The sequence below is a fragment of the Hippoglossus hippoglossus genome, chromosome 22, assembly GCF_009819705.1.
Source record: "Hippoglossus hippoglossus isolate fHipHip1 chromosome 22, fHipHip1.pri, whole genome shotgun sequence".
NCBI lineage: Eukaryota > Metazoa > Chordata > Actinopteri > Pleuronectiformes > Pleuronectidae > Hippoglossus > Hippoglossus hippoglossus.
This window is the reverse complement of record NC_047172.1, coordinates 5253716-5263297: the sequence shown is the minus strand read 5'-3', so window position 1 is coordinate 5263297 and position 9582 is coordinate 5253716. Positions and strand designations below refer to the sequence as shown.

The 9582-nt window shown below is 41.7% G+C and overlaps 1 protein-coding gene across 2 annotated transcripts in view; it reads right to left on the bottom strand.

Moving 5' to 3' along the window:
* Positions 1 to 215: 215 nt before the first annotated feature.
* Positions 216 to 9582, bottom strand: part of mta1 (metastasis associated 1) — a 42328-nt gene continuing 32961 nt past the window's right edge. The window contains exons 10-19 of one of the 2 annotated variants that reach the window (XM_034576397.1): positions 8168 to 8242; positions 7853 to 7911; positions 7530 to 7627; positions 7293 to 7421; positions 5818 to 5969; positions 4920 to 5109; positions 4672 to 4761; positions 4060 to 4215; positions 1811 to 1959; positions 216 to 1313 (exon numbers count right to left, since the gene is read on the bottom strand). In XM_034576397.1, coding sequence (XP_034432288.1) covers positions 1850 to 1959; positions 4060 to 4215; positions 4672 to 4761; positions 4920 to 5109; positions 5818 to 5969; positions 7293 to 7421; positions 7530 to 7627; positions 7853 to 7911; positions 8168 to 8242 — 1059 coding nt within the window. In that variant the 3' untranslated portion in view covers positions 216 to 1313; positions 1811 to 1849. Of the gene's footprint in view, positions 1314 to 1810; positions 1960 to 4059; positions 4216 to 4671; positions 4762 to 4919; positions 5110 to 5817; positions 5970 to 7292; positions 7465 to 7529; positions 7628 to 7852; positions 7912 to 8167; positions 8243 to 9582 lie in introns of both variants that reach the window. The other variant, XM_034576396.1, reaches the window with a different exon arrangement.

Genomic DNA, 9582 nt, shown 5'->3' with positions numbered 1-9582 from the left:
TTAATGTGAGATGCACCAATCAACTAATTCTAATGCACTAATTGGAAGTCGCCTTGGATAAAAGCATCAGCTAAATGATATGTAATTAATTTGTGCTGAGGTGTTTTATTTTCATTTATGTAGAGCACTTTGTAACCATTTAAAAAACATGTTAAATATTAAACTCAACATCTAAATGTATAAAGATGATAAATCAGAAATCAGAAGCAGGTGTGTTGCTGGCATATTGTTGTATTTTCTCATAAAAACTGACGGATCCACTGTGACTGGTTGAAACTGACGAGTGTTTCACTACAATATAAACACATGAAACTACGAAGGCGAAAGGGAAACAAAAAAATCCTGGAAGCGCCCGTTGGTTCAGATCCACTCCAGAATTTAATGGATTCTTCCTCGGGCCAAGTCCCACGACCCGTACGCAGGAAAAAAAAAAATCTGTTCAGTAGTTTTCCTGTGATCCTGCTGACTAACAAACAGACGCTGATGAAAACGTGCGCTCTTTGGCGAAAGGTAATAAAAAATATCAGTCATTTTTTCATAAACCCTGTTTTTCGTTCCCGGAGTGCGAAGCCTGAAAAAAAGAAACCGCACCTCAGAGCACAGACGTCAGAAGAAGAGGGAAAATCAATTGTCTTTTTTAATTACAGTATTGAAGCATAGATGCATTACTTGTGAAAAAGGTAGAAAAAACAGCAAGTCTTTCTCAATAAGTTAAACCTCTCTGGCCGAAGATCAGGGCCGGCTCACAAAACCTAAGATTTCCCGTAAAGCGTTCGAATTCATCGAAAACCAAAAAGACGAGGAGTTAACGTGTGTCACTGAAATCAAAGTGCGTCTCCTCGTTGAATTGAAATTGTTAAAGAAAAACAAAAAAAACAAAACAACAAAACAGACACAGAGAAGATGCAAGTGGCTTATGTTACAGTCCTTCCACCCGTTTCCACAGGGTTTAGCAAGCATTTTTTATGAAACTTTAAAAGTTCCTTCGTTTGATCGACAAACAATAAGCTGAGTTATAGTTGGTAAAAAAAAAAGAAAAAAAGAAAAACTTATAATAACAATAACAATAATTACAATGACAGTAATAACAAGAGATGTGAGTAATAAACACAGTCCTGTACAGTCAGTCCTCGGATTGACCACAGCCACACTGATCGATTATGGATTGATCGCTCGTCAGCCGCCTCGCGGACTCGTACTGGCTGAAGAAGTGTGGCCCACGCTGTCGTCCGTCTCCTCTCAGCTTCGTCTTCACTCAGCCGCCATCGACTTCACTGGAAAACACATGTTCCATCTCATCCCCCCCCCCGCCTCTGCAGAGACAGAGACACACAGGAAACGGATTAACACGAGTTCTCCTGAACACAATTATACTAACATACAATCACAAGATTCAAGACGTTTCAATGTCACACCGGTTATAAAACTGTAATCATATAAAAACCTCCATAGTTGATAAGTAAAAGAAATACAAATAATTATAAGAACATAAATATACAGTTATAGAAGAAAATGTGCATTTACCAAATAAATAAACGATAACAAAGTAAGGATATTCATAACTAAGACGTAATAAGAAGAAATACATGTAATAGTGTGTGATATGTAATATTAAAGGCGGAATACTGTAAACACAAGTATTGATAAGTAAATAATAATCAATCAATGATAAAACTACACGTCTTCTTGAAAGTATCAGAAGACAATCGCTCTCTATTGGGTAATAATCAAACATTTTACAGTCTGGAGAATAAATATATATATATATATATATATATATAATGAACTTATTCCTGTTTGTTGTCGTTACCTGACTGAGGTTTGCAGTAGAGGTTGTTCCACGGAGCGTTCAGTCCAGTTCGTGGATCTCGTCCTGCATCGAGACCGAAGGTCGCGCCACCTCGTTCATCCGCTTGGCCATGATGTCCCACTGAGGAGCCAGGACTTTAGATTTAGAGCCTGAGGAGGAAGAGGAGGAAGAGGAGGGAAACACACATCTTCAGTCCAAACACAGTCCACTCACTGCTGCTGCCACAAATATCAATGATAAAATCTTCTGCCCCCTAGTGGCTCCATTAAATACCTTTTTATTACTTTGATTTAATTTACTTTCACTCTCACTTTAAGTTATTTGAAAAATCCTGAAGTTCTTCAAATATTTGGCAAAACTCTCATCAGGTCACTTCTTTCTACATTTGACACAGTATAGAATCTCCTCAACCCACAGCAGGTTGTACTTGTTAAACACCAGTTAAGTATAAAACATTCAGCAAATCATCTCGTTTGACATCTACTGGATTAAAAGCAACATTTCTCCTCTGAGGTCTCTGTGTAAACTGCTGAGTTCTGCTTTTTCACTTTGACTTTGCAAATAAGTTTCTGAAGCCGGACCGATGTGGATCTTTGGAGGCCGATACCGTCACTGATAGAAGGGAGGAAAATATGTTCTGATACCGATATCTCTTCTAAAATTATAGCAAAACAGTGACTGAATCCCCCAAAGCAACTTGAGCAAGTTCGAACTCAACTCACCTGCATTAAATAAACAAGACACAACCGCCTGGTCCAACTTAAACAACACAAATAATCCAAGATCTGGATGATTAACACTTAAAATAAACACCTGTCAAAACCTTTTCACCTCCACTCAAACGAACATACACCAATGATGACGTTGATAAGTTTGTGCTACAAAAAAAAAAATGTAAATCCCCAATTCTCATTTCAAATCTGGAATCTCCTGCTGGTGTGTTGTTCCAGCCTCGGCCTGAGGTGGACTCACAGACCGGTGGAGACGCTCTCCCTCAGGATATACTTACTGAGCCCTCCTCCTCCTCCTCCTCTTCCTCCTCTCTGCAGTTACCATGACAACATAGACTGTAGCCTCCAGCTAAAGCAGCAAGGCCGATCCGATCCCCCTCTCGCTCGCTCTCGCTCCCTCTCTCTCTCGCTCTCTCTCCCTGGCATACTCTCCCTCTCTTGATCTCTCAGTCTGTCTCTTCCCCTCTCTCGTTTCACAGGGGAGAGGGAAAGTGGGACGTAACCCAAAAAAATAAAAACAAATCAGAGAACCACACAAACTCTTAACCCTTCGGCGGTGGAACTCGTACGAGTGTTGCAGCCACGGAGCTCGGATGAGCCTGAACACTTCGATATTCTAATTACAGAATATGCAGCAGAGGCATTAAAGCTCCAACACTCATGCTTAATGCAATATCATTTAGTTTGTGTTAATACAATTCAAATAACTTAAAGTAGGGTGAAATGATTAAAACATGAAAATACATTAAAATCAGTTTAAAAGCTGATGATTTATTATATTTCACTAACTAAAATGTCACTGAGTCGAGTACAAACCTCTTATCCCCTTTTAAACCACATTTTACTAGATCATAAATATCGATCCCCTAAATATTTTGATTTCTTTCATTAAGATTCATGAATTATTCTCTGAGAAAACAATGAAAATGTTGAGAAAAAGTCTTATTTCGCGATGTTAAAGAAAATAAAATACAACATCCAGGATTTTCCCCCTGATCAGTATCTGCACCTAAATGTATTGGGTTCTTCGCTGACCCATATCACATCCGTCTAGCAAGTTCCATGGAAATCCATCCAGCGACTTGCTAACAAACAAACTAAAGGATGCAGATGTTGGTTATGTTTTCACTTCAACACATTAAACAGATTTCCACGACATTTGGTGGAAAGATGGAATTAAAGCATGACATGTTGCTGCAGATCCAGGAATTCTTCATCACATTGTGAAATAGGTTTTTAACATGTTCACCAATCTCCTAGGGACCAATACAAGAGACGTAATGAAAGAAATCGGGCATATTTATGGGCCTGATATTTTTAGGTCTGTGCGGTTTGGTGCGGATCCAAATAGAAAATCCTGATCTATTGAATACAAATGTGGTTTCATTTTTAATCATGTTCTTTCGGGCCTTGGAGTGCTCCTTCAACAGAGACTTGAATATCACGACTTGAAACTGAGAAAACAAAAAGCGATAAGACAATGTTCCGTGTGTTTACTCCCGTCTCCGCGTCACTCACCATCCATTCCGTTGTGCTGTTCATAGGAGCGTTTGCCCAGGATGGTGGGGGAGCCGTTGTTGAGGATGGGGGAGGATTTTATGGGCGTCAGGCTGGCTGAAGAGATGGACGCCCCACGGATTGGAGGGTCGGGCTTGACCGGACAGGGATGTGCTTCTGAAACGTGAAGAGGGATGGAGGGAGAGAATGAGAGAAGAGAGGAGAAGAGGCGGGAAAACAGGTTGTTAAGCAGAGAGGACGACAAAGAGCGACGGAGGAAAACAAAAAGAGAATTAAATCAACATAAGTGACTCATTAATTTCAGCTGCTGACCTGGAACAAGAGGCCAGACCCGTGCTGTTATTGCACCGAGGCTCGTTTCAGCCAATATGGAACATGCCAGCTGCAATTTACTAAATTAGACGGTTTCCTCTGATCTTCACGTGTTTTACTTATAAAAACACAAACGCCATATTTGCGACCATGCATCTGAGAATCTTTTGTAAATCAATTCAAAATAAAAAGATTTCAAGATTTTTACCCCGACGTATTTTTAAAGGTGCTAAAAACAAAGTCAATGAAACTAAGTTTTACACATTGTTTGTCTGGTTTAAGTGACCTGCTTCTTCTTACCTAAATATCGAACCACAGACTCCAGAGGTTTACGTTCCACTGGTTTCAGTGGTGAAGGCTTTTTCGGCCCTTCTGGCACCCGCAGGGCACCTGTAGGAAACCATGGGAAAGAAAAGAGCCAATAAAAACTTAATGAATGACACAGTGAAGGAGTGGGGAACAAGAGAAACTGTCCGAAAACGTCATTCTCTTTCATATAACTGTTCAAACAGGCAGCGTGTGCGTGACATAGTCATGAAGAGTCTCACATTCGGCCTTGATGGCTGCTGTGTTGACGGGGAGGTAGGGGTGCCTGGCCAGGAAGCGTGGTCGTATGAGATCCTGGCAGAGGCGGCGAGTCATCCGCGTCACCGTGGTGGTCTGCAGGAAAAACGCCTGTCGCGTCTTCACTGCAAACTTGGGGCTGCCGCCGTGGCGCATGGGGAGGCCATGGGGGTTCTGGAGGTGCAGACGACACAAGGTCACACGCATTAACAGCGTATTGTGCACTACTTTTCACAATGCATTGTGGGAAACAATGAGTCCACTATATAGGGTATAAAAACATTTCACAATAAACATTCGGACACCACTGCAAAATGGCAAACTCTGTGGACTATGTAGTGATTAGCAGGGGATTTTGGAGCCTTGGATTTACGAATACTGACAAAATGGAGCTGACTGGAAATATATGAATCAGTTGTCCTCAGTCTTCTCTTGTAACTTGGCAGAAAGGAACCTAATCAGCTACTTTGATAATAAATAATTAGTTCAAGTGAGTTTTCTGAACAAAGACACCAACTATTTGCTGCTTTGAAGTTCTCCCAAGTCAAGATTTGATGTTTTTCTTTGTTAAATATGAAAATAGTTCAAGTTAAAAAGTTAAATATCTACTTTCAGAAGTCACCTTGGGCTTGTAAAGACAAAATAACGATTAATAATCTAAACATTAAGTCTTTATGTCCTGAACATACTAATTTAATTGAGAAGATGAGAGTGAAGAGAAAGAGGGATTTTCTGTGGAGGATGAACTTTTCCTCTCGGGGAAGGTTAAGACTTTAAGTAAAGAACAGTGAGGCTGCTCTTTGTGCTTTACAGAATAAGTCCACGGTCAGTGAAGGCTTCACAGTAGTGTGTGTTTCTGTGTGTTAGTATGCGAGTGTGTACCATGATGGTGCGGGCGGGTCCGGGCCTCTCTCCCTCCAGCCTCGTGGGCATCTTCAGTCCTCCGTACTTCTTCCAGTAGGTCCAGCACGTCGCGCACAGGCGACACTGCATGTTGGGAGGTCCCCACGAGTACCACTGATAGGAGCTGCTGGCTACACACACAAACACACACAGAAGACAGTGAGTGCAGAGCGACACACAGACTCGTCGTGATTCATGATCCACGTGTAATCACGAAGGCGATCTCCTGTGCATGCAGGCGGGCACACAACCTTTAATCATTCATCACTGAATTAAGTACAGCCACTGAAATAACTCAAACAATACGTGGCTGCGGGGCATGTGACGCTGCTCTTTGCTCTGCATTTTATAATCCAATTAAAAATGTGTTCCACATGCAGACAGAGTTCATCTGAGCTCTTCACACAAGTTAGTGCGGAGACGCGTCGAGCTCAACGTCCATTTTTAAGATTTATTTAAGAGCATGAGGCCGGATGATCGATTCAGAGTTTAGTCCATTTTGTTGCTGATATATTTCATTGACGAACCAGTAAAAAGGACACTGAAATGTTTATGGAACAACAAATGCTCATAGTCCTAATGGTCTATTGCTGTTTGAGTCCCGTCCTTACAATGAATGAGGTAAACAAACCTTTAACAGCATCACATTAATACACGTTTCTCTCTGTTTCAGCGTTCGCGTATGATTTTCTCATGCAAATAATACTTTTCTCAAATGGTTTCCAGAGTGGATGAATATGGTTTAGTAGCTCCATAATGTAGTGAGGACATTGGAAACTGAACCAATCTCTGAAATAAGCTCGCCTGTTATCAGGTGGGAGACTGAGATCACAAACTCAAGTGGCGCCTAATGCTCTCTGTGACTCATCATCTTAGACGTCAATACAGTCGATGGTTTTTAATGTTATTGTTTTGTCTGATGAATTTAAAAAGGACTGTGTGTTACTGTGTGCACACAGAACACACAGTGAATTTCAGAGGCAGCACAACGGCAGACAATATGAACAGGATGCAGTTAGGAGTGAATCTATCCAGGATGTAGCCAGATCCACTTAATGCCGGAGATACACTTGTTTACATATTTGCTGTGTACTACGCATGTTGCCAGAGTATTCCACTAGAGGGCATACCACAGAACTCTGTGTAGAACTTCTGGATTTGCGATCGGGTTGCATACTGCCCCTACTGTTCATGTCCGTATTGCATCTCATTGACGTGTAGCGTTTATTTCTGAGGATGTGCACAACCGACGTACCAAAGTGACGCAGGATACGTGAGGCAGCCGTGATGCGAACAGAAAGTTACAAGCAAGTTTATCTCTGACACACTCACATACGCACAGTCAGTGTTAACCAGTCCGTTCTTAAACTGAAGTCGCGTCAATACTAGAAAACTTCTCAAGAAAATACAAAGACAGCAGCAAATGTTGTGCCATGAAACACATGTGTACTCACTGTAGCAGCTTTCACAGGCTCTGCCCAGGCCGGGGGTCTGGACCGAGCCTGGTAGTCCTGGGACCCCTGGAAGTCCTGGGACCCCTGGAGGTCCTGGGACACCTGGAGGTCCTGGGACCCCTGCAAGTCCTGGGACCCCTGCAAGTCCTGGGACCCCTGCAAGTCCTGGGACCCCTGCAAGTCCTGGGACCCCTGCAAGTCCGGGAACCCCTGCGAGTCCTGGAACCCCTGCAAGTCCTGGAACCCCTGCAAGTCCTGGGACCCCTGGAGCTGCCGCTCCGTTCACCAGAGGTGGTTTTATGTTGTTGCTCAGCTGGTTGGGGTTTGGCTTGTTACTGTCGGGGCACAGAAGCAGAGACGGGGTCAGCCTCCAGCCACACTCACTCATACTGTACCGAGAGCTGTCGTGAATGTTAACAGAGAGAAAGACGCGTCTGCTCTGACAACATCAGCGCACGTCCAACTTTGAAATCACAGAAATGTTGCTAAGATCGACTCTAAACTTTAAACACATGACCTCTGAAGAACATAATTAAACACAGTACTCAGAAACCACTCACTAGTTCGGGATGTAGACCTGCTTCAACTTGCTTTCTGCCTCGGCTGCTTTTAATCGTTTCTGGAGCAGAGACAAAAGAGGGGGAGGAGGGAGAGAGGAAACGTTATCAGGCCGTGACTTAAGGACACAATTAAACTATATGTTGATCTTTGACCAATTCTTAAATATGAATAAACGTGTGTCTAAATTAGTTCAGGCTTTTAAACATTTACTGGGCTGTAAGGAAAGTAAATGTATCATGAAAAAATAGATCCTGATATAAATGACATCAAGAAGGATATTTTCATAGCCTTTAGTGTATGATTGATGTTTTTACCTGCTGTACATATCTGTCTGTGGTCTTCCACATGTAGTAATACTCAATAATACTCGTCAGGGACTTCCAGGGCAACTACAGACGGAGGAGAAGGAGGAAAATGATCATTATTTCAGTGAAAGAACAAAACGTTATTTCAGTGTAGGTTGATGTGTTTCAATCTGGATGAAGTGAGTGAGCATGAAATGTTTTCAACAGGGCCTCGACTGTCAAGAGCTTCAGCTTCAACATTTCCAAGGCAGCTGGTGAGTTGTCGACGTCACTGTGACCGTCCTGAAACCTTCAAAAAGCCTCTTTCATAAGCAAACTGTGTGAACTTTACAGGATTTAGCACAACTGTTTGAAGCTTTCTACTAAGAGTTTTTTAATTTTTTCAAGGAGAAATGGATGTTAACACACAAATAAACTACTGAATTAAAATGAAACAACTAGAGTAACACTTGGTTGAGGTAAATATCTTAGCTACACAGTGGCAGTTGTTGCAGCTCATGTTAAAGAACAGCAACTGAATAAAAATGACCCCTTTAAGATGCAGTTTGTCTATAAGCAGGACGGATAGATACAGAATTCCTTTGTCCCAACTGCCGTATGCCTTTAAATAATTTATTGTGATTTTAATTTATTGAAACACTGCAATTTGTTGTGTTTATATTTATATGTTTTAACGTTATTTCAAGTCTTTTATAATATATTTAGTGTCCATCTCCTACATTCAGCCTGAGGTTTGTGTGGCTGTAGTTTGCGTGATTACTGCTATAGAAATATCCTTGACATATGATTTTTCTTTCATAAAGATCTCTGCATTACTTCTTGAGAAATTCACAAAAAATGTGTCTAAGAAGGTGAAAAATTTAAATCCTGAATCCGGCCATTGATTGAATTCAATTTTTTTATGATGTATATTTAATATTTTCTGCGTAATCCTGCAACGGCAATGAAAACACAAAGTGTTATCCACACAAAACTTAAATTAATACACCAGACTTAGATTAACTATGAACTGAAGATGAAAGTAAACACAATCAAAGACAAGTACATTTGAAGAAACAAGGAATGACGTCTTGAAAAGAATCATTAGATCTAAGTGAACTAGGTAAATATTAGAGTTATTAAAGAGCTGTGTCTTTATAAACAAACGTCTCTTTGTATTAAACCCACTGAAGTCGTTATGTAAACGTCCCTGTATGAAGTTTGGGAGGACGAGGAGCTGTCAAGTCGTGGCCCCACCCATAATGGTGGTGTGGTCCTGTTGTTAGACAGAAGGCCCGAGTGGAAACGAGAGCGAGTGAGCGGCAGGGACGGCAGCCGGCCACCAGGTGGAGGAGTGAGGCACCCGTTGAGAGCTGAAGCAGGCAGCTCCACAAAGGGCAGCAGCACCATTCTCCTCAAGCTGAGAGCGCAGAGGACGAAGAGGA